At 38.5% G+C, this 25561-nt stretch overlaps 1 protein-coding gene across 1 annotated transcript in view; it reads left to right on the plus strand.

Annotated features, from left to right (window-relative positions):
• LOC148951199 (trypsin-1-like) overlaps nt 1-22986 on the plus strand; it is a 49385-nt gene extending 26399 nt beyond the window's left edge. Inside the window, exons 3-4 of the mRNA XM_089091024.1 lie at nt 13952-14106; nt 22748-22986. Coding sequence (XP_088947150.1) covers nt 13952-14106; nt 22748-22918 — 326 coding nt within the window. The 3' untranslated portion in view covers nt 22919-22986. The remainder of the gene's footprint in view (nt 1-13951; nt 14107-22747) is intronic.
• The last annotated feature ends 2575 nt before the right edge of the window (nt 22987-25561 follow it).

Below are 25561 nucleotides of genomic sequence, written 5' to 3' on the forward strand. Positions count from 1 at the left end.
GGTTAGGTTAGATTAAATTAGGTTAGGTTAAGTTAGGTTAGTCTAGGTTAGCATACGTACGCGCGGGTACGTAGGCTAACCTAGCCTAACCTAACTTAACCTAACCTAATTTAATCTAACCTAACCTAACCTAATCATACACCTAACTTTTTGCCTGTCTCTCACCTAACCTAAGCTAACCTAAGTGAAGCGTACATGGGCTAACCTAACCTCACTTAACCTAACCTAACTTAATCTACACTAAAATAAACATAATCGCCGGAAAAGGTTAGGATAAATTATCCTGAGCGTACAAGATAATTTAAACTAACCTAACTTAAACAGTGAATTTCCACCATTCAGACTGCTACACTGAGACCCCAAGATTTAGCGAGTGGATTTCCACCATTCAGGCTGGTGGACTAAGACCCTAATTCTGAGCGAGTGAATTTCCACCATTCAGTCTGGTTGACTTAGACCCAAATATCCATCTAGTGGATTTCGACCATTCAGTCTGTTGGACTTTGACCCCATTACTGAGCTAGTGTAGGTCCACCGGTCAGGCTGGTGTAATCGGATCCCAATACTGAGCTAGTGAATTTCCACCGTTCAGGCTGGGGGAGTGGGACCCCAATACTGAGCTAGTGGATTTCCACAATTCGGGCTGGTGGACTAAGACCCCAATTTTCCAACTCTTTCATTTTATGAACTTTGAATAATCAAGATAATGTAACTGTGAGAAGGTAAAGCACAACAAGTCACTACTGAAAAATACCAACTCGTGCATTTCACGACAGAAATTCAAATGAAATTTGAACAATTAAGACAATGTAACTGTGATATGGTAAGTGTGTAAGTTTTTGTGTGTGTGTGTAAGTTTTGGCGTGTGTGTGTGTAAGTTTTGGTGTGTGTGCGTAAGTTTTCGTGTGTGTGTGTGTGTGTAAGTTTTTGTGTGTGTGTGTTATTTTTTGTGCGTGTATGCAAGTTTTTGTGTGTGTAAATTTTTGTGTGCATGTAAGTTTTTGTGTGATTGTTAGTTTTTTAGTTTGTTTGTTCATTTTTGTGTGTTCGTGTGTGTATTATTGGTTTTGAGCCTATGATTTTGCGTGTGTTATTTTTTTAATGTGTTTTTTAGTTTTAATGTGTGTGTGTGTGTGTGTGTATTTTTTAGTGTTCTTTTAATTTTTAGTGTGCTTTTGTTAGTTTTTTTTGTGTGTGTGTGTTTTTTTGTTTGTGTTTTTTTTTTTGTGTGTGTAAGTTTTTGTGTGTGTGTTTAAGTTTTTGTGCGTGTGTTTTATTTTTTTTGTTTGTTTAATTTTTTGTGTGAATTTTTTTTTTTTTGCGCATGTTATTGTTTTCGTGTGGGTTTATGTTTGTTTTTGTGTGTGTTAGTTTTGTGTGTATAAGCTTTTGTGTGTGGGTGTCAGTTTGTGTGTGTGTTTTTATTTTTGTGTGTGTTTTTGTGTGTGTGTGTGTAAGTTTTTGTGTATGTGTGTGTATTTTTTTGTGTTTGTGTGTGTGTGTGTTTTTTTTTAAGTTTTAGTGTGTTTAAGTTATGTCGTGTGTGTGTGATTTTTCGTGAGTGTGTGTGTAAGTTTTGTGTGTGCATGTGTGTTTGTAAGTTTTTGTGTGTGTGTGTGTGTGAATTTTTGTTGTGTTTTTGTGTAAGTTTGTGTGTGTGTGTGTGTGTGTGTGTGTGTGTTTTTTTTAGTTTTAGTGTGTGTGTGTGTTTGAGTTTTGTGTGTGTGCGTGTGTATCATTTTTTTTGTTCATGTAATTTTTTGTGTTAATTTAAGTTTTATTGTGCTTGTGTAAGTTTTTGTGTGTGTGTGTGTGTATTTTTTTTTGTGAGCTTAAGATTGTGTGTGTGTGTGTGTGTAAGTTTTTGTGTGTATGTGTAGTTTTTTTTGTTTATTATATTTTTAATGTTTTTTTTATTTTCTTGTGTCTGTTTGTTAGTTTGTGTGTGTGTGTGTGTATGTTTGTGTGTGTGTTAGTTTTGTGTGTGTGTGTGTGTGTGTAATTTTTTGTGTTTGTTTTTTTGTGTGGGTTGTTCTAAGTTTGTGTTTGTTTATGTGTTTGCGTGTGTGTGTAATTGTTCTTTTTTTTTCTTTCTTTAGTTTTGTGTGTGTGTGTGTGTGTGTGTGTATGATTTTTCTAATTTGTGTGTGAGTTTTTTTTGTTTTAATTTGAAATTGTTTTTTTATGTGTGTGTGTAAGTTTTTTTGTGTGTGTGTAAGTTTTTGTGTGTGTGTATGTGTTTTCGTGTGTGTGTGTGTGTTTGTAAGTGTTGTGTGTGTGTGTGTGTGTAAGTTTTTGTGTGCTTGTAAGTTTTTGTGTGATTGTTAGTTTTAGTGTGCATGTGTAAGTTTTTGTGTGTGTGTGTGTGTGTGTGTGTGTTTGAGTTTTTGTGTGTTTGTTAGTTTTTGTGTGTGTGTGTGTGTAATTTTTTGCGTGTGTGTTTAATTGATATTTCGTGTGTGTGTGTGTTATTTTTAGTGTGCATGTGTAAGTTTGTGTGTGTGTTAGTTTTGGAGTGTGTGTGTAAGTGTTCTTGCGTGTGTGAGTTAGAGTTTTTTTGTGTGCTTGTGTGAGTTTTTGTGTGTGTGTGTTTGTGTGTGTGTGTATTTGTTATTGTTATTTAATTATAATTCTATATGTATAAATTTAGTTATTGATTTTTTTTGTTTATTCGTGTTTTTGATTTTATTTTTTCGTGTGCATGTGTTAGTTTTTGTGTGTGTGTGTGTGTAAGTTTTTGTGTGTGTGTGTGTAAGTTTTTGAGTGTGTGTGTTAGTTTTGGAATGTGTGAGTTAGTTTTATTGAGTGTGTGTGTTTGTTAGCTTTTGTGTGTGTGTAAGTTTGTGTGAATGTGTTTAAGTTTTTGTGTGTGTGTAATTTTGTGTGTGCTTTTGAGTTTTTGTGTGTATTTTATTGTGTTCGTGTTTGTATATTTTTGTTTTTGTGTGTGTTTAATTTTGTTCTTTTCTTTTATTGTTTGTTTTTTTTGTATTGTTGTTAGTGCTTTTTTTAGTTTGTGTGTTTTCGGATTTGTTGTTGTTTTTTGTAATTTTTGATTTTTTTATAAAGTTTGTGTGTGTGTGTATTAGATTTGTGTTTGTGTGTTTAATTTTTTTCTTTAGTTTTTATTTTTTTGTGTTCATTTAAGTTTTTGTGTTAATGTATGTTTTTTAGTGTGTATTTAAGTTTTTGTGTGTGCGTGTATGTTTTTGTTTGTCTATTCTTTTTTGTTTGTGTGTCAGTTTTGTGTGTGTGTTTATGTTTGTGTGTTTGTTGTTGTGTGTGTGTTTTTATTTTTGTTTTTTTTTTTTTTTTTTGTTTTTGTGTTTTTGTTAGTTTTTGTGTGTGTGTGTATTTGTAATTTTTTGTGTGAATGTAATTTTTGACGTGTGTGTGTAAGTTTTTTTATTTGTGTGTGTGTGTGTATGTTTTTGTGTGTATAAGATTTTGTGTGTGTTAGTTTTGTCGTGTGTGTGAGTTAGTTTTCGTGTGTGTATGTGTTTGTTTGTGTGTTGTTTCATGTGTTCGTTTGATTTTGTTTGTGTGTGTGTTTTTGTGGGTGTGTTCGTGTTTATGTGTGTGTAAGTGTTTTTTATTGCTTTAGTTTGTGTGTGTGTGTGTGTAAGTTTTTGTGTGTGTGTGTGTGTGTTATTGTTTGTGCGTTTGTGTAAGTGTTTGCGTGAATTTAAGATTTTGTGTGATTTTAAGTTTGTGATTGTGTGTGTAAGATATTTTGTGTGCGTGTAATTTTTTGTGTGTCTAATCCTTTGTGTGTGTGTTTATGTTTTTGTGTGTCTTTGGTTTTTTGTGTTGTTTTTAGTTTTTTGTGTGTGTGTGTGTAAGTTTGTGTGTGTGTGTAAGTTTTTTTGTGTTTGTTAGTTTTTGTGTTATTGTTAGTTTTTGAGTTTGTGTGTAAGTTTTTGTGTGTGTGTGTTAGTTTTTGTGTGTGTAAGTTTTGGCTTGTGTGTGTAAGTATGTGTGTGTGTGTGTTTTTGTTTTTTTGTTTTTTTTTGTTTTTGTTTGTGTTTGTTGGTTTTTGTTTGTGTGTGTTTTTGTGTGTGTGTGTTTGTTTTTGTGTGTGTTTGTGTGTGCGTGTATGTGTATGTGTTCGTGTGTGTGTGTGTGTAAGTTTTTGTGCTTGTGTTTGAGTTTTTTTTGTGTGCATGTGTATGTGTGTGTGTATGTGTGTGTGTAAGTTTTTGTGTGTGTGTAAGTTTTGGCGTGTGTGTGTAATTGTTCGTGTGTGTTTGTGTGTTTGTTTGTTATTTTTGTGTGTGTGTGTGTGTGTGTAAGTTTTTGTGTGCGTGTTAGTTTGTTTGTTCATGTTTTTTTTTGTGTGCTTGTGTTTGTTTTGTGTGTGTGTGTTTGTTTTTGTGTGTGTAAGTTTGTGTGTGTGTGTAAGTTTTTGTGTGTGTGTGTTTGTGTGTGTGTAAGTGTTTTATATTTAGATTTTTTTTTATTTATTTATTGTTTTATTTTTCGTTTTCATGTGTAAGTTTTTGTGTGTGATTTTTTTGGCATTTGTGTGTTTGTTTTTGTGTGTGTGTGTGTTTGTGTTTTTTTTTTGATTGTTTGTGTGTGTGTGTGTGTGTATGTTTTTGTGAGTTTTTGTGTGTGTTTTTTTTTTTTCTTTTTTATGTTTTTGTGTGTGTGTGTTTATGTTTTTTTTTGTGTTTAATTTTTTGTGTTTGTGTGTTTGTTTGTGTGTGTTTGTGTGTGTTATTTTTGTTTGTGTGTGTGTGTGTGTGTGTAAGTTTTTGTTTGAATGTTATTTTTTGTGTGCATGTTAGTTTTAGTGTTCTTGTGTTAGTTTTTGTGTGTGTGGGTGTGTGTGTTAGTTTTTGTGTTTGTTAGTTTTGGCGTGTGTGTGTAATTTTTTTTGTGTGTGTGTGGGTTTTATTTTTTTTTGTGTGTGTGTGTGTGATAGTTTTTTTGAGCGTGTGTGTGAGTTTTTTTGTTTTAATGTGTTATTTTGTGTGTCTGTGTGTGTGTGTGTAAGTTTTTGTGTGTGTTTTAGTTTTGGAGTGTTTGTGTATTAGTTTTTGTGTGTGTTTGTGTGTGTGTATGTTTTGTGTGTGTTTGTGTGTGTGTGTAAGTTTTTGTGTGATTGTAATTTTTTGTGTGTATTTAAGTTTTAGTGTGTGTAATTTTTGGGGTGTGTGTGTAATTTTTCTTGTGTGTGTTAGTTTTCGTGTGTGTGTGTGTGTTTTTGTGTATGTGTGTGAGTTTTTGTGTGTGTGTAAGTTTTTGTGTGCATGTATGGTGACCGGGGGAGGACCTTTGGGGCCCAGGGAGGGCGTTTGGGGATCCGGAGGCCCTTGAGGATTGAGTGGTCTTTTGGGAGCCCGGGGGACCTTTGTGGACCGGGGAGGGCCCTTGGGAGCCCGGTGGTCTTTTGGGAGCCCTGTGGGCCTTTGGAGGTCCGGGGGGGGCAGTGGGGGCCCGGGGGTACATTTGGGGACCGGTGACGGGCCTTGGGGACCCCGTGGGTCCTTGGGGAGCTCGATGGGGCTTTGGGGGGCCCGGGGAGGGCCTTGGTGGCACCGGGCGGGCGGTGGGGGGACGGGTGGACCTTTGGGGACAGGGGAGGGCCTTTGGGGCTCGGGTATGGCCTTGTTGGGGGCTGGGGGCCCTTGGGTACCCGGTTGGGCGGTGGGGAGTCGGGGGGCCCTTGGGGGGCGGGGGTGAGGCCTTGGGGGGTCGGGGGGGCCAGTGGGGCGCCGGGGGGACCTTGGGGGCCCAGGGGAGGGCCGTTGGACGCCGGGGGAGGGCGTGCGGGGGGCCCGGGGTTTGCCTTTGGGTGTGTGGGTGGGCCTTTGGGGGCTCCGGTGGCCCTTTGAGACCTTGGGGGGGCCTTGGGGGGGGCTGGGGGCGGGCCGTGGGGTCCCTGGGAGGGCCTTTGGGGCACAGGGAGGGCCTTGGGGGCACAGGGAGGGCAGTTGCGGGCGTGGGGGACATTTGGGGCCCGTGGGCGGGCGTTTGGGATCCCGTTGGTCCTTCGGGAGCTCGATGGGCGTTGGGGGGGCCCGGGGATGGCCTTTGGGGGTCTGGGTGGGCCGTTGGGGGCTCCGGTGGCCCTTTGAGAGCTTGGGGGCCTTTGAGGACCGGGGGGCTTCCTGCGGGGCACCGGGCGGGCAGTCGCGGGCCGGGGGGACAGGGGGGGACCGGTGGCGGGCCTTGGGGAGCCTGGGGGCCCTGCAGGCGCTCGTTGGGCTTTTGGGGGGTCCGGGGATGGAATTGGGGGGTCTGGGTGGCCCTTTGGGGGCGTCGGGGGGCATTTGAGAGCTTGGGGGGCGTGGGTGTACCAGGGGCGTCCTTCGGGGTTGGGGTGGGGTCATAGAATCCGTTGGGGTTTGGGTCGAGGACCTCACAACACTGTTCAAATGCAACTTGTGCATTATAACGACCACACTCAAAACCTCCTCCAAAATCTCTTCAAAAATCACCTTTTAAAATGTCTCTAGCTGTTTCGCCGAAATAGTTCCATAAAATAGCTAAAACGGTTTCGCCAAAATTATCCCTAAACGGACTTTCGGCATGTTCCTTTTGTTTGGCATCTCTGCGCCAATGCATTTCAAATTATTTGGAAACCTTTTCGCGCGCTAAGATCAATACGTCTGCTCGGAAACGATTCTCTTGTTAGAAACAACAAATTAGTTTCCCTTTCGTGAATCAATTCTCTATAGAACAACAAATTAATTCCACTTTTGTGCCAATCAATCAATCATGACATCATGTGTGATCTAACTGTTTCTTGGTGACAATTCTCTTTGGAAATGCAAGGACATTAATTAACTTGACGTCATCTGTCAGACATTAATTTACTGTTTCCGGGAACCTCATAACATCTGGCTCGAATAACAATAACAAATACTATTTCCGGATCATAACATCTGCCTCGAACAGGATGGAAGTGTCATTAACTTTGCTTCGAACGACAACAACATTTGGCTCGAATAACAATAACAAATACTATTTCCGGATAATAACATCTGCCTCGAACAGGAAGGAAATGTCATTAACTTTGCTTCGAACGACAACAACATTTGGCTCGAATAACAATAACAACATTGACATTGACATTCGCTGAGAACGTGTCCAAAACAACAACAATAACATTGACCTCATTAACCAAGTGTTCTCTCTAAGAACTCTGTTCAAAACAACATTGACCTTGACATTTGGCCTCGGAAACAATAACAACATTGACACTCGCTAAGAGCGTGCCAAAAACACACCTGGAGAAAGAGGTCATTGACCGATTACGCAATCATTCTCCCTAATGACTCTATGCCCATATTAGGAGTCCTGTCCGGAGTTATAGGTGGCAGCAGGGGTGAGCCATCGGAGTATAAGATAGCTCTCTACTCACTAGAATAAACGTAACCCAAGACAAGGGCCATTCTGCAATTTTCAATATACCAGAACATGTCCCTGCTATAGCAAGCAGCAGCCACACCCTTCCCCACTTCCAATATGAGGCTGGTATTCCATCTATACCTGGAGCAGATCCACCTCTCATTCCTTACATTGTATCCCAAGCTTCGCTTACCTGGATGGGAGCAATCAAGTCATAATCGCATTCTTTCATTGGCCTATCTACTACATCACTTACTGCAGATACCAGATCTAAACTCAAACTAGTTCCTCCTTGGTCCTAATCACTTCATTTTCTCTCTCCTCCAAATATGTAGGATAAGAATCTATTGCTGGCATACCATCATAACCCTATTATAGATGTCTTAACTATACGCCAATAAGTCCTAATATCCCATTCTCTATAATCTTTCATCTGTTGCTCTTTTGTCCTAGTTTCATGCTCTTTTTTCTTAATGTTAAAAATTTTTTTATACTTTTTCCGAATCAACTTATAATCCATATAAAACCTAGTATTTTCCCTAGTATCTATGCTATCCCCCGCTTTCCGCAGTGTCTCTAAAACTTTCTGGCGTTTCCTTTCACAATCACCATCAAAATATCCATTATTAATATCATTCTTAACTCTGCAATAACTTTGAACCTACCTCATATACAACATCATAAACTAATGCTAACGACTCCTCTATTCTTCTATCACCTAATAAAACCAAACATTTATCTATTTCCCGCTGAACTTCTTCACTCACCATCATACTTTGAGAATCTTTCTCTTTCTCTCCTGTTACTTTCAGTGCCTTTCTAATCCGTAAATCCTCATTTACCCTACGTTTATTCTTCCTTTCATTTTTAGCTGCTAGTTTCTTAGAAATAACCCACTCAAAAGTGGCCCTAACAGGCAAATGATCCGAACCTACCGCTGTCATCACGCCAAAGAGGAACATCCACCAAAACATAATCAATCACACTTGGAGAAGGCCCTGAAAAAAATATATAAAAAATTTCCCAAATCTCCATCCTTTGCAACTCTTACATTCAAAATAACAAAATTTTCCTTACCATAAAAATCCAAAATTTTACGACCCAAATTATTCTTCCGTCTATTATTGTCCTTAATTGCCCACGGAGGAACATGGATTACCAAATTATCCGAAACCTCCCAAGCAGATTCGTCCGTACAGGGATGAAGTGACATCAAAACTTCTGGAGTAAACCCATCATAACCATTAAAGCCCCCGTAAGACAAAACGAATCGGAAGGAAACTGAATTGATAATTTACATTTTTCATCCTCTAGTATACATCACGTAACCTCCTCGTTAAACGAGCTCAACTCTGGGGGGATATAAACCGCACAAAAAAAATAATAAACCGTCCATCGGCTTCAACTCTTAACGATATCAAACAGTCCGTGGTAACGAAGTGTAAGTTAGGAGTGACCCGGCTCAATAGTAATCGAAACTCTAAAAAACAGAATTTTGATACCAAAAGATATATCAAAAGAATTATATTTTTATGGTAATTTCAAATATATAAACTTAGTTAAGTTTAGTCTTACCTATAAAAGGTTACGAGCCTGAGAAAATTCGTCTGATTTTCGAGAAAAGGGGGAAAGAACCCTTGGAAGTCATCTAATTTTAATGAAAATCACACTAACAGATTCAGCCTCTCAGAGAACCCTAGTGTATAGGTTTCGAGCTCCAATCTGCAAAAATGTAAAATTTTGTATTTTTTGCCAGAAGAAAGATCACGGATGCTTTTATTTGTTTTTTTTTTCCAGGGGTGATCGTACGATCCAGTGGTCCTACAATATCTTGAGTGGGCTCATTTGAATCGAAACTAAAAGTGACGCTGACCCTGGTCTCCCTATTCTTGCGGCCGACCACTTTGATCTTGGAAAGATATTTACGAGGTGCGATCTGCCTTTCATTTATTGCGGCCCTATCTCTAAGAAAGGGGGGCAGTGTTGTATTCCTCGCACTATCATTCGGGCTAATAGTTTAAGAATTCCCTCTCTTTGGAGCACCCCCTTCAACTTGTGGCGCATCAACAGAGATGGGTCTTTTATGCGCTTCAATTAAGAACCTCCAGCAGCCAATATCTTGTGTGCACTAGCAACTCCCCTTTTATATTCACCACCAGGTACTGTGCACTCCTCTATCGCATCAGTTGTGAAAATGTATTTATTACTCTTGTTCTCTACAAACAGTTTCACACCACGCAACTTAGCCTCTTTTCCTGCTGATTTCGCTGCCGCAAGGGCAAATTTCATATTCTTTCTCGCAAGCAATTCTCTTTCTGTGTATTCAGACGTAATCCGAATTTCTCCTTGTCTAAAATGTGGACCTGATTTCAGAACGAAATCACGTCAAAAAGCGCTCGTAAATTTAACCAAAACGGGGTGGGGTTTTTATTACGTTTAATACGGAAAACGTCTTTTATGTCGCTAAGGTGTAACAAGACGTTCGGAATAAACTGGTTGAAAGTGGCAACTACACCTTCAAGTAATGTCTGTGCTCGTCTTGACAGATCAAAGTTGTACAAAATCACATTTGTTCTTTTCGAATCAGCCTCCATGTTAACCATTTTAAGTCGCGTCTTCTCCAATTCTGTTCTCAGGAAATCCACTTCTCCTTACGTATTTATGAGTTCTGCCTCAACTTCAGCGATCGCTCCCTCTAGCTTATTTGATAATTGTGCCAGTCCGCCATTTATTGCCGCTATTTCTGATGTAATTGGGTGTATTTTTGCTTACTGACTATTCATTAGGGTGAGCATCGCCATTAATCGAGATTTCGCTTCATTTGAAACATGGTTATACCCTGGATTCTGGCCTTGTGCAAACATTCCTTGGAATAGAATGAAAAAATTCAAAGCTCTGCTTATCACAGGTCTTGCCAATATGAAGGCAATTATGTGCCACTATAATCCTTATTACTACCAGACTGGCATACCGCACTTGGATATCATATAAAATTATCTCACTCAAATTCAAACAAATTCAAAGCTCTGGTTGTCACAGGTCTTGCCAATATGAATGCAATTATATGTCATTATAATCCTTATTATTACCAAACTGGCATACCACACTTGGATATCATATGAAATTATCTCAATTTAAGAAAGCCAAAATTTCAATTAATGCAGTGGACAGAAACTCAAGTCAATTCAATTTATCCAGTGACGTAACATATTCCACTAGGTTACAGATACTGAATAAATATTTTTAATAGTATATTAGACGTAAAAGTGTTCTCACTATTTCGTAACTACTGAAATAATTCAGTGTCTTATTAAATCACAATAAAAATCCTTTACCAACAACTGGTTCAAAACAGGGATTAATCATTTTTAAAAGACTAGATAAACCTTAACTGTTCAAAGACTGAATCAAAGCTTTACAGATGTTTCTGTACAGAATACTGCACAGAATCAATATTAAACATATCTTCTTACAATTTACTATTTACTAGAAGCTTCCTGTAGGAAGTCCAAAGCCACTCAAAATACGTTACAAATTTTCATTCTGGACAATTTAGTAGTTAGAAAAATCTAATGTAGTACCCTGCTATTTAGTTGCTTGCAACAACAAAGTAAAAAGCACTCCAAGTTGAACTATCTCTTCCCGATTATTCTATTGGATATTATTCTCTGAAATTCATTACTGAGGCAGTTGTGCAAGAAAGGGAGAAATTTGATCCCCATACCCTCCTTGGAAACATGGGAATTTCACAATTTAACAAATATTTTTTTATTTTTAATATGCTTGATATTTTTTGGTGTATTTTTCAATTTGGCCTCCCTCCCCCTCCAGAGTCCTCCACAGAAAGAAATCCCAGAATACACGATTGTACTGAAGTAAACTAGCATATTTCACAGTAATGATTCTCATTGAAGTTAAAACAGTTCAATAAATTTTGAATAGCTGACATTATATTTGATATTGTCTATTATTATGTTAACTTTTCAGAAAATTAATCAAAAAAACTTTTTCAAAAAATAAGTTTTTCAAAGAAAAGTAAAGAACTCAATTAAACAAAAAATGAGGAAACATAAAATCAAATAATCTACCAAGCATGAAACTACCACAAATCAGCATCGATAAATAATTGAAACCCAAACCGAACAGAAATTACAATAAATAACCGAGTCAAGCCCAAAACCTGCAGAAATTAACATAAGTTGGGCTCAAAACCCCTATGCCTTCCCAAGGCCATAACATAATTTGCACTTTAGTGAAAACAATATAAATGTTTTCACCTTCATAACTTTAATAAATCAAATAATATTAACATTTTGATTATTAAATATCAGTATATGTATATTAAACTGACAATGCACATTCATAACTTACAACCCTTGCCCCGAGGGCTGGGGGTGTCATCCTCAAAGACCTAATTTCCAGAACTTTCTGCAACGTTGAACAAAATGGCTATCTAAAAACTTTGATTGGATGTGTTTGGGAGAATGGTGGGCGTGAGATGGGGGTTAGCCCTCTCAATTTCCAATTGAATGAGCCCCTTTTGAAGTTTTTACAACAACTTTATTTATAAAAAACTTATATACCCCCAGGGTATAACTTACATCCTTTGCCCTGGGGGCTCTGTGGGGCTTGCCATCCTTAAAAACATAATTTCCAGAACTTTCAACTATGTTGAACAAAATGGCTATCTCTAAACTTTGATTTATCCCATTCACTTTCGACTATTAAAAAGGGCAATTTTAATTTCCAATCAAATGAGCCCTTTTTGAAATTTCTACAACAACTTCCTATATAAACCTTATATGCCCCCAGGGCATAACTTACAACCCTTGCACTGAGGGCTCTGATGGGGTTATCATCCTAAAAGACCTAATTCCTAATTTCCGACTGCGTTGAACAAAATGCATATCTCAAAATTTTGATTGCATGTGTTTGGGGAAACGGTGGGCGTGAGAGGGGGGATAGTTGCCTTTCAATTACTTTCGGCTATTAAAAGTGCACTAGCCCTTTCAATTTCCAATTGAATGAACCCTTTTTGAAGTTTCTACGACAACTCTTTCTATAAAAACCTTATATGCCCACCGGGCATAACTTACAACCCTTGCCCTGGGGGCTGTGGGGGTTGTCATATTTAAAGATCTAATTTCCAAAACTTTCAAATACGTTGAATAAAATAGCCATTTAAAAAATTTTATTGGATGTGTTTGGGGAAAAGGTAGGCGAGAGAGGGGGTTAGTTACCCTCAAATCACTTTTGAGACTATTAAAAAAGGCACTAGCTCTTTGAATTTCCAATCGAATGAGCCCTTCTTCAAGTTTCTACGACAAAGATTTCAATAAAAACTTACTGCCCTGAGGGTTGAACTGCCCTGAGGGCTGTGGAGGTGGAGGCGTTGTCATTCTTAAGGACCTAATTTCCAAAACTTTCAACTACGTTGAATAAAATGGCTATTCAAAAATTTTGATTGGATGTTTGGGCAAAAGATTGGTGAGAGAGGGGGGTTAGTTGCCCTTAAATCACTTTCGAGACTATTAAAAAGGGCACTAGCCCTTTGAATTTCCAATCGAATGAGCCCTTCTTCAAGTTTCTACGACAAAGATTTCAATAAAAACTTATATGCCCCCAGGGCATAGCTTATAACCCTTGCCCTGAAGACTGTGGGGGGAGTGTTCTAATCAAAGGTATAGTTTCCTGAACTTAAACCGCTTGAAAAAAATGGCTATCTCAAAATTTCGATTGGATGTTTTTGGGGAAATGGTGGGCGTGTAAGTGGTGTTAGTTGCCTTGCAATCACTTTCGACCTTTAATGGAGCAAAAGCAATTTCAATTTCCAATCAATTGAGCCCTTTGCCAAGTTTCTACGACAACGCGTTCTGTAGAAACCTTATATGTCCCTAGGGCATAACTTACAAACCTTGCTTTGAGGGCTGTGGGGAGGGGGTTGTCATCCTCAAAGACCTAAATTCCAGAACTTCCAAATACGTTGAAAAAAATGGCTAGCTTAAAATTTTCATTGGATGTGTTTAGGAAAAAGGTAGGCGTGAGTTGCCCTCCAATCGCTTTCAACTATTAAAAAGGGCACTAGCCCTTTGAATTTCCAGTCGAATGAGCCTTTTTTGAAGTTCTTACGACAAAGCTTTCTATAAAAACCTTACATGACCCCAAGGCATAACTTACAACCCTTGCCATGAGGGCTTTGAGGGAGTGTCCTCTTCAAAAACATAATTTATATCTGATATGATAACGATGCTGAACGAAATGGCTATCTAGAAATTTTGATTGGATGTGTTTGGGGAAATGGTGGGCGTGGAAGGGGTGTTAGTTGCCTTCCAATCACTTTTGAGTATTAAAATGGGCACTAACCACTCAATTGTCCAATCGAATGAGCCCTTTTCAAAGTTTCTACAACTCCTTCGATACGAAGTGCCCAGGTATGGAAAAAAAATACATTGTGCCAACATCGTTCTTTACTTTGGCAGCGCTATTGTACTGCCTATGATGTGTGAATTAGGATTCGCAATGGCTGGCCTGTCAGAACAATATCTATGTTATTTATTAAATCAAGAACGATTTTTTTTTTTTTTTTTTACAGAGGGATCGCCTGCTTCAACTCTGCTGAAACTCGTCTTACCTATTGTAGAAAGAGCTCAATGCCAGGAATGGTTCCGAGAAAATAAAAAGAAATTGAAAATTCCTGAGTCAAGCATGTGTGCTGGTGTGGAAGAAGGAGGAAAGGACGCCTGTCAGGTATAAAAAAAGTCAAATATCACATAGCCTAGTCTTCAGTACAGAATCGGACAAAGGTAAAAAAAAGTCACTTTTGACATTTAACAATGCACTCGAAATTGATTAGTTTAAACATTGGGAACGTAAGATAGCCCACATCATTGAAAGGCCACAATGGTTATTAAACCTTGCCCCCTGCGACTTGAAAAATGTAGAGAAAGGACGTAATTTTGGGGTGACAATAAAAAAATTTAACCGTGAAGAACGGGAAAGTGTTTTTAATGCCAAACCATGCCATTTTTGTAAATTAGTTTACTTGGATTTTCGTATTACAGCTAAATCATTTGCATTTGGCTATAGTTCTTGATGTAAGACTTCATGAAACTTCCAAGTAAAAACTGAGCACGATATACCAAAAGAAAACCGAGTGAACCTAGCTCACTAGATTTAGGGAGGCATTGGATACAAGGGGTGACTGCCCCCCCCCCCCAGGATGGGGAACAAGTTCTATAATTAGATATCTTTGATTTGATTGTGAAATCAACGCATGTTTGAAAAGGGTTAACGACACTTGATTTGCCAGCCCTAAGTCTTTGGCGAATTGTCCAGTACTTGGTGTCACCCGACCACAAAAGGCATTTTGTAGCTTGTCATCTCGTAAATTGTTGAACCCTCAAAAACCTGTTTGTGTTTTTTTCTAGTAATTAACAACTTCTTGAAGTGACTGCAATAAAAGACACGCCTTATGGTCAGTGTTGCCAGGTTGGGCTATTTCCAGCCAATTGGGCTATGAAATTTTCAGCTTTGCGGGACAAGTTACTAAAAACCCGCAAGGCGGGTTTTTGGGGTATAATGTTTTAAATCTCGCTACATTTGGACTAGAAATTGAATTCACTTGAACCCCCCCCCAAAAAAAAAATAATCATGTTTGAAAATTTTACCTATTTGGTCATTTACCTTCTTTGTAGATTTGAACCACAATATAAAATATATTGTGTCTTTACTGTGGTTATCCCTTCTAATTTTTGGGTACCCCACCCCATCTCTTCATCAACATTCCTTGAAAATAAAAGTATGTAGAACGTCTACTCTACCGTCCCAATAAACATAATATATACGCTAAATACCCTGACACCTTTTTTCTGAGCATCCGCCTCTGGCTTCTAAATGCTAGACGCAAGAAATAAGAGGGAAAATTTATTGAAAAATGTAATGGAACTTCGCATTCTGAATGTTTCGGAATCACAACGAAATAAGCCAAGCAGAAAGGGTGAATATCAGAGGCGCCAATTAGGGGGGCAGGGGGGGCCATGGCCCCCCCTACACTTTGAAAAGTACCTTCTTATTTATAATTCACAGCTATTTTCTATTTTAGCTATGTGCTATATTAAACCAGCAACTGGTCCAATAAATACGAGCAACAAACTGGTGCCCTAATTATATAATCTTGTTTTGAAATGTCTAAGAGCGAGCGTGTCTACACTATTTTATTTCCGAGTAGGGTTCATTCAAAACTAAGCTTCATGTGGTCAGTACCCGTTTGTTATTGTTCTTGTGAAGAATTCGTTGTAAACTATGAGTTTTGTATATTGCCTTTTTTAGTAGCTGGGAAAGGACATGTGTTCTAGGGTTTCAAGGGGTTTTGGTCAGCAGATTCTTAACGTTGTTGAATAGTTTATGGGATAACTAGTCCCAGTGGAGTGTATGGGACTGTCGTGAACAGGAAATGTAAGTGATTGGTTTATGGGGTTTCTAAGCGGGGTAGTTTCATCGTGGAGTATGGGAGTGATTTTCTAAGTGAGTTTCTACGTGTTTCTTCAGTTCTTCTCTTGCCGTGTCTGAGTGAAGTCATTGTCTACTACTCGTTTAAATATGAGTAAAAAGCGACAACAAACTTTGGATTTTTTTTCGGTGAAAATGCGGAAGAAAAATGAAGAAACTTTAGTGCAAGAAACTGGCAATAGTGTCAGCGCCCTAAGTCTCGGGTTAGTTGAGATAAATTCCCCCACCTGTGACATAATTTCTGAAACAAGCGGAACAATAAATGGCTCCGATCAACATGAAAGTTCGGTCTGCATCGCTGAACCCCTTGCGGGCTCCAGTAGCAGTCAAGAAACTCTCTCAGATATCCCTAGGACGCATCACGACAAACCAGCTCAACCTATTCTTGAGAGATATCCGGCTACCACTTGTAATGGAAGGAAATTTAGTGAATATTACAATTAGATTTATGAATGGGTAGAATGCTCAAAAAAACTTCCGTGTTTTGTTTTGCTTGCTATTATTTTTCAATGGGCACTCTAAGGGTGGGAAAAAATACTGGAAGAAGGACTTTCATTGAGTCGGGATTTTGCAAGTGGAAAGATAGTTCTGCAATATTAAAGCAACATGATGGTTCTGAAAGACATAGGCATTGTATGTCAGCCTGGACGGAATTTAAGATAATGAGTACTGATACTTCGAAATCTTTAGCGAATGCCTTAATTCAATCCAGATCTCAAGAGGTTCAGGAAAATAGAGATCATGTGAAGTACATTTTTCGCACTATTGGCTTTCTTGGCCGCCAGGGTCTTGCTTTCATGGGTCATGACGAATCAGAAACATCTGCAAACCGGGGTAATTTGGTTGAATTGATGGAGGAAATGTCTAAAGGCGACGAAAAGCTGAAAGCCAAGTTACTGCGCCGATATGGTCACTATTGCAGTCATCAGTACCAAAATGACGCAGTTACACTGCTAGGAAATGCCTTGCGCCAATATATTATTTCAGAAGTAAAATCAGCTAATTACTTTGCTATTCTTGTCAACGAGACAAAAGACGTTTCTAGAAAAGAACAATTAGCGATCCTACTCAGGTACACATCAAATGGAAAAGTAGTGGAGCGACCAATCGGCTGCTATCACATGCAAAAATTAGACGCCGAGAGATTATCCAACTCAATTTGTAAAACTATAGAAAAGATAGGTGTAGATTCAATGCTGTGTATTGCCCAATGTTATGATGGCACATCCGCCAGGAGTGGGGAATTTAACGAAGTTCAAGCAAAGTTTAGGGAGAAGGTGCCTCATGCAGTTTATGTACACTGTCACGCCCACAGATTGAACTTGGTTTTGACTGACTGGCTAAAAAATATCAGCGAACTTTCTGAATTTTCCTCTGTGGTGCAAAGACTTTACGCATTTATATCATGCAGCAATACACGTCACGAGCTATTTGTGGAATCCCAGCGTATTAGCGGGCAAAAAGTCTTGGAGCTAGAGAGGACCGTCCAGATTCGCTGGTTTTACGCAGTCCACCCTATTTCGAAGGTGAAGGCCAGATTTGATTGTATTGATGCTGTGCTTGCCGCAGTCTCTGATAGTTCCAACGGCGAGGCAGCGTGTGAAGAAAAAGGACTACTGGACAAAATCAACTCTGCCTCTTTTGTTTCAACTTTACACATAATGGAAAAAGTATTAGTCATTGTAAATTGTTTATCAGAGCAACTTCAATCTGGAAGTTTCTTGATTTATAAGGCACTTGCACTGATTTCTGGGAAATATGAGACACTCCAAAAGCCGAGAAATGATAAAGAATGGAAAAACTTAAGCAAAAACATATCTAAATTCTTAGCTTTAAATGATATCCAGGAATCGAAATCTCCACAATCTAAAACCAGTGCTCGAAACAAGAGAAGTCAATCCATTTCCATTCGTCTCAAAGCCTTTCTTTCAAACTCAACAGCCGGTAAATGCAATATCAGTCAGCCAGTTAAATCAGACTGCGGTAAACTTCTGTACTTTGAGGTAATAGATCGTTTCACGAGTGAGATGGACCAACGTTTCATGCAGAATATTCCTCTGCTCGACGCTTTATCTGCCTTCGACCCCTCAAGTTCCAATTTTCTCGAAATTTCAAAAGTGGAAAGAGTTATGTGTCATTATCAAGAGATTCTCGGTGTTGACGACCATGCTATAGAATCCCAGCTTTCTCTTGCGAAGCTGCATCTGTCAAAAGGTGATATTTCAAAAATGGATCTTCTTTTAGCTATCGAAATCTTATCCGACCTCCCAGTTGCCTATTCTGCAGTGCTAAAACTGATGAAACTTGTTGCTACTTTGCCTGTGACCACTACTAGTACTGATCGATTCTTCTCGGCATTTGGGCGTGTTAAAGACTATCTGCGATCGACGATGGGACACGACAGACTCAGTGATCTCATGATAATGGCCGTTGAAAAAGAGGAGGTAAAGAAACTGGATTTGGATAGATTAGTCAACGATTTTGCCAAGCAGCGACCTCGCCGCTACCCCCTGTTTTAGGTATGTTTGCTAAATGTTGTTCTTTTTTTTGCATCTTAATTTAAAAAAAAATCCTTGCCCCCCCCTACATTGTCGTGACTTGGCGCCACTGGTGAATATGTTGTTAGTTTGAAAAATTCAATCACGGAGAAGGATCTTGGAGTCAGACAGAAACTAGAAACAGGTAATTTAGCTTAATTGTAAACACAGAGCAGAGCTGTTCATAGGGTTGGTGGTGTCTGAGGAAAATAAAAAATGTTTAAAGTAATGATAAACGATAATGAAGAACAATTATATATAGTCAGAATACTTCCGTCAGCAACAGTAACAAAACAACGAGTCAAAAACAAAAGTAAAGAGCAAAGAAACATATGGCTCAAAGATAAGCTGCAGGAAGAATTAAAACTACTCAAAAACAAAAGGGAAAATCAAAGAAATATGTGGCTGAAAGATATGCCACAGTGAGAACAAGGGAGTAGCCGGTTCAAGAATAAGCGGTAATGAGAATTACCTGCAAATGCACAACAGTGAGCATCAGAACGAGTAAACAATGTTGTAAACATTAGTAATTTCATATAAAGAATAATTTCTGTTCATTTTAAGTTAAAAAAAACTTGTTTCAGCTAAATAAAACTTATTTTTTATCTAATTTTTGAACGTTTTTGAATTAATGCAGCTTTGATTCTGGGTCATCGTACCTGAATAATTAAAACAAAATTTTCATATTAATTTTACTTTTTTTGGCTAAATAGCTTTCTCGAAATTTTGTCCTGACGTAACTTATGAATTAATTTACATAAAGAACTTCTATATTCGTATGTTATTATTACGTATATTAGGTAGTTCGCCCCCCTCGTCAAGAGTAAAAAGTGAGGTCACTTTTTACTCTAAAGATTGAATTTTGTTCGAATCGCTAACCCTGAATCACAAAGGCCGGTTAAATAGAATAGATAGCTCTTTTCAAAGTACTAAAAAAGACTTTAGTGTAAAGAGTGAGCTATTGACTAGGGGGCGAACCCCCTCATATATATAATAATTTCTTTTCGTTTTAATGTTTAATGTTGCTCCTTACTTTCAGTTGAAAAAACTTGTTTTTTATTTAATTTCTGATCGTTTTTCAAATAATGCTGGGAAATCTGGCGCCCCCTTCATAGAAATGTCCCTTCTCCCAAGGAAACATCCACCATGTAAAGATCTACCCCCGTAACCTCCTACTCTGACGCCCCTCTCCCCACACCAGAAAAAAAATCCCTCCTGAAAACGTCTGTATACTTCCCAATAACCAATACTATATGTAAACGATGGGCAAAGTTCATAACTTGCAGCCCTTCCCCCGGGAACTGTGGGGGATTAAGTCTTCCTCAAAGTCATATTTATTAGATTTTCGAATATGTTGAACAAAATGGCTATCTACAAATTTTGATTATTGAAAACACTAGGGGAATTTTTACAGAAACACAATTGCGATGCTGACATTTTCCCGAATATTTCAGCGCTCTTTCAGATCCTCGTGACCCTACCTGTCAGTGTGGCGTCTGTTGAACGAAGTTTCTCTACCTTAAGAAGATTGAAAACGTGGCTCAGAAATGAAACGGCGAAGGAAAGACTCACCAGAGTTGCCCTTCAGTATGTTTAATATGATATTGTCATAAGCGTCAATAAAAAGCGTCATTGATAGATTTGGTAATAGTAGAAATAGAAGGCGAGAATCCGTTATATAATATTGATAGTGTTTCTATAAATATAATTTTGTGGATCGCTTTACAGAACTGACAGGCACATGACGAATAAAAGCAGATGCCCGCAACTCCCAATATCAGTAACGTTAGGATTAATTTAGAACTTAAATGTCTTGCAAGGAGCTGCCCCTCCCCCCACCCTTCCTAAAATCCTGTATCTGCAATTTCTTTAGGGGAGCCTGCATAAGCAGCTAAAATTGATATGACTAATTTATTCCATAAGAATAGCGAATAGTTTTTCATAAGAAACAAACAGTATAATTATGCTCAGATTTGACTGAGGAAAAGAGCAACATAAATATTGGTGAAATAAGTTATATCCAAAGTAAAGCCTGATCTATGAAATTATATCATTTTTGTAAAAAAAAATTATACATTTATACAATTTATACAATTTTAAACTCAAGATTTAGGATTATATTTGCTTTATTCGTCTACTTTTCATTTAATAGGATTATAGCATATAACATAGTGAAACTTAAATTAACTCTTCAACTGACTTATCAAATAATCTATGGCAACTGTTTTACTTTCACTGTTTTAATGTGGAACTAAAAATAAAAAAAGTACTCTTCAATATTTATTACTACCTATTGTGAAAAATTTATGCTTTACGCTTAGAGTTCCTGAACCGTTTTCTTAAAAACCACGAGAAAACTACATTTAATTTTGTTGGAGAAAATCCCCAGCAATTGCTGTGGTGACAGACGTATCTAGATCCTTGATAACATTTTCATTAGCAAGAAATGTTGCAAAGATTTTTTTTATTGAGGTAGAAACAAGCACCTGAACATAACTAAAAGGAGATGACTCTGTATAAACAAATATATTGTAAACGTCAGTTTTTTCTTATTCTTAACATCTAAATTAAGTCTGTTTTAAGAGGTGAGGCACCAACATTTACAGTTTAACATCCTTGTTAAGAAAACCCTGTCACATATTTCTTTATTACTTTTTTTTCATAGCTACTTAAAAGTCAGCATTTTAAGTTACTGACATTTAATCAAACAGTTCGTGGGAACGAACTGTAAGTAAGGAGCGACCCGGCTCAATGGTAACCGAAACTTTAGAAAACGGTATTTTGATACAAATAGACACATCAACAGAATCAGATTTTAATGCTGATTTCAAATATATAAGTTTCATCAAGTTTAGTCCTATTCATCAAAAGTCACGCACCTGAGAAAATTTGGATTATTTTTGATAAAAGGGGGAAACACCCCCTAAAAGTCATAGAACCTTAATGAAAATCACATCATCAGATTCAGCATATCAGAGAACCCTAATGTAGAGGTTTCAAGCTCCTATCTACAAAAATGTGGAAATTTGCATTTTTTGCCAGAAGAAAGATCACGGGTGTGTCTATTAATTTTTTTCTTCCCGGGGGTGATCGTATCGACCCAGTGGTCCTAGAATATCGCGAGCGGAATCATTCGAATGGAAATTAAAATTTCTAGTGCCGTTTTTAAGTGACCAAAAAATGGAGGGCAACTAGGCCCCCTCCCACGCTCATTTTTTCCCAAAGTCACCCGATCAAAATTTCGAGATAGCCATTTTGTTCAGCATACTCGAAAATATTTTAAGTATGTCTTTTAGGATGACTTAGTCCCCCGAAGATCCCGGGGGAGGGCTGAAAGTTATGAACTTTACCCAATGTTAACATATAGTATTGGTTATTGGGAAGTATACCGACGTTTTCAGGGGAGATTTTTCCTGGTAGTGGGGGTGGGGTCGGAGGTTATGTGGGAGGGTCTTTCCATGAAGGAAGTTTTCATGGGGGAAGGGACATTGCTATGAAGGGGACGCCGAACTTTTCAGCATTATTTAAAAAAAACATCAGAAACTAAATATAAAAAAAACAAGTTTTTCAGCTGCAACAGCAGTAACATCAAAACTTTAAACGAACAGAAAATATTACATATATGATTCGGTTCACCCCCTAGTCAATAACTCGCTCTTTAAGCCAAAGATTTGTTAGTACTTTCATAAGAGCTATTTATTCTAATTAACGGCCTTTGTAATTAAGCGGTCGTTTTTGAAGAATTGGAACACAATTCGAACTTTATCTTAAAGAGCAAGGTATTGACTAAGGGGCGAACCCCCTAATATACGCATTAAAAATATATGAATATAGAAGTTTGTTACGTAAGTTAATTCGTAAGTTATGTATATTTATTACTAATAAAAACGTTCGTAAATAAAACTAAACAAGTTTCCAGAAAGCCATTTAACCAAATAAAAGTAAATTAATATGCAAATTTTGTTTTAATTATTCATATACGGTGAGCCAAGACCAAAACCAGCATTTATTCAAAAACGTTCAAAAATCAAATAAAAAAACGCTAAAGTTTTATATTGTTTAATAAAATAGAGTTGTGAGAAAGTCAAACTTTAGTGTAAAGAGCGAGGCGTTGAGGAGGGGACAGCCCCTTTCATATACGGAATAATTTCTGTTCGTTTTAAGTTTTAACGTCGTTCCTTACTTCCAGTTAAAAAAAACTTGTTTTCTTTATTTAATTTATTTATCAGGCTGACTCTTAAACGATAGCTAGTGACCCATAAAATATGCTATTGCTTTGGACCGAAAATTGGTTAGTTCCATATGATTTTTTGTTAATGTAGTTACTAATTTTTGTTTTACAGGGAGATAGTGGCGGCCCATTAATGCTGACAGAAGGAGACAAGCTGGTAGTCGTTGGTGTTGTATCAGCAGGATATGGTTGTGCTCGGCCTAGACTACCCGGTTTATACACCCGAGTATCTGCTTATACTGATTGGATTTTGAAGCATGTAAATGACGAAAACCTAGTTTGATAAATAGTATTTTTTAAGTTGGTTATATACGGCTGTAAATATTTGTAAAATACTGATTTTCTAAGACAATTAAATTCTTTAATTAACAATTAATTGTTACAGTCCATTCCTTTGCCAAAGCAGAGAAATAAATACTGTATATGAGCAGAGCCATTCATAGGGTTGCGGGTGCCCGGGGAAAAATTAATTAGTGTGCCCCCTCGTGACTCAAATATAAAAAGCTAAATCAAGGTGGAAAATTTGATCAAAGTGGGTAATACTCAAGTCCCCCCTCCTTCCGCGGTGCCTGGGGCAGCTCAACCCCCCCCGTCTTTGAAATGCTCTGTATAAGAGCAACAATGGAAATGAACTGAAGATTATTTACTTTGGGACCTCAGCCTTAAAATTCATAAGCAATCTTCAGTTTCACTGTTCTCTGATGAAAGATTGTAAAAAAATAAAGATGGAAAAAGAATGAATGAAAGAATCTATGGGTATCTGTTGTTGAAGATACAGACGAAGCCAATGCAACTTTCTTTTTACTCAAGATGTGTGTTTTGTTTCCAAGTTCAACCGAATTTTTCTAGGCATGAATGTCGGTGTGAAAGCTTCCCGCATAGTGTAAAAAGTGATATGTTAACTTGCAAGGTAAACAGGATGAAACTCAAGAAATGCTTTGGAGAAAAAGCTTAAAAAACTTCAAACAAACAGTTTCTGATATGTATGAACATGGTTGAATAGGATAGTAATGCCAAAAATATGTTATACAGATTTCATATGTTGCATTATTATGCACTATTATGCACTTGGCTCATTTCAAGAAGTTGGGGAGTAGCTGCTCCTTCGCCAACTTCTGCCCATCCTGGGATAATAGAAATGTTATCGTTTTAAAAATGGAACAGAAAAAACAAGAAAATAAGAATATGTCTAGTTACTTTTGGTAAAAAGGTTCTCAGCGCACTTATGTATACAGCAAGAGAAGATGAGGATTTGGTTTAGGGGTGCTCCAATAAAGGTTTCTCAAACTTCCCTAAATTAAAACAAATTGAAGCAAATTTCTTGCAACCCTCTACCCTAGACCCATTGCAACGAATAGCTTAGCAACTGCCTGGCATGACCGATCTTCTTTTATCCCATCACGACCCTTGCTTGCCCCTGGAATGAGAAATGACTAGCGTTTGAATCTCCTTGATCAAGGTGGTTTCCGTATTGCCACCTGGAATGTATTGACCTTGAATTTTCTCGGAGCTAAGACACTTCTGGCAATGAAACTGAAGCGTTTCCGCATCTCTATTGCTCGGATAACAGAAACCTACCTAGTCAGGAATGGGAATGATTCCATAGGTGAAGGACATCACCTACTCAGGTCTGACCTGACAACCACCAGAAGAAACGGTGTCGGACTAGTCCAAGAATTGTCTACTGTCATTCACTCCCGTGTCGGATAGAATCGCCAATGCTCGACTCAGACACAAGCAAATAAAAAGACCGTCTTTGTTTGTTACGCCCCCACAAACAAAGCCGACGGCGAAACAAAAGACGCTTTCTACTCTGCCCTGACGACTGGCTAAGATATGAACTGGTTAAGATATCCCCACACAATATTGTAATCCTGCTGCGTGATCTTAATGCAACTGTGAGCGACAACCATGACTTATGGAGGAAAGTCATAGGATCAGTTGCCCCAGATTTCTAAATGGGCTAAGGATCCTACAACTCTGCAGCATGCACAACCTTGTGACTAAGAACACTCTGTTCACAAGGAAGGAAATCCACAAATATACGTGGTACAGCAACGATGGCCGTACCAAAAAAATAATCGACTACATTATCGTCTCACAGAGATGGAGGTCTTCGATTAGCAACTGCCAGCACGTACAGGGTGGCTGAGATCAGTAACACAGACCATCGCCTTGTCGTCGCTAACATGCAATTAAGGCTGAAATCCCAGCGCCCAGAACCAAGACCAGTCAAGATCAATGTCTCTCGCCTCTGCAAGCAGGAGATCCGGTTCAAATACGCCATTGATGTTTCGAACCGCTTCGACGCACTCGTGCCATTTGAAAGCTGTGAGGGCGCATGGCTCTTCTTTGAAAAGAATGTCCTGGAGTCATCGACAGTAAACGCTGGAGTCATCAACAGTAAAAGCGTGGTAATAAAGCATGGATCCAGTCAGATACGCTTGACGTCATACAGCAGAGACGCAAGGTGAGGTTACAGGGTGACATGCCAACTTGTATAAGCCTCAATGGTATCCGCAATAAACTGATACAGCGAGACAAGAAACCGTATGTGGAAAGGAAGGCAAATGAACTGGAGGGTGCATTCAAGAAAGGGGACGTTGGCAGTCTTTACAAGCACCTCCGTGGTCTCACAGGCTACAAAGCACCCTCGGTTGCATCTCTTGTCTCCATTGACGGCCAGCCACTTAGTGACGAAGCTACCCAGGTCAACCGATAGAAAGACCTCCTCAATGTCGAATCTATAACACAGACAGACCAGGAACTCACCAGCCTAGCCGCCAATACTCAGGAACTGCAGAAAATCACTCAGAAATTCCTTTCATGCCTGCAGAAATCCATTCAGCAGTAAAACGCTTGATGAACAACAAAGCGGCAGGCATATGCGGGATATCCACTAAGCTCTTGAAGTATGCTGGACTGG

Source organism: Artemia sp. Qi Xiang Cuo, chromosome 6 (genome assembly GCF_049724085.1).
Source record: "Artemia sp. Qi Xiang Cuo chromosome 6, ASM4972408v1, whole genome shotgun sequence".
Lineage (NCBI taxonomy): Eukaryota > Metazoa > Arthropoda > Branchiopoda > Anostraca > Artemiidae > Artemia > Artemia sp. Qi Xiang Cuo.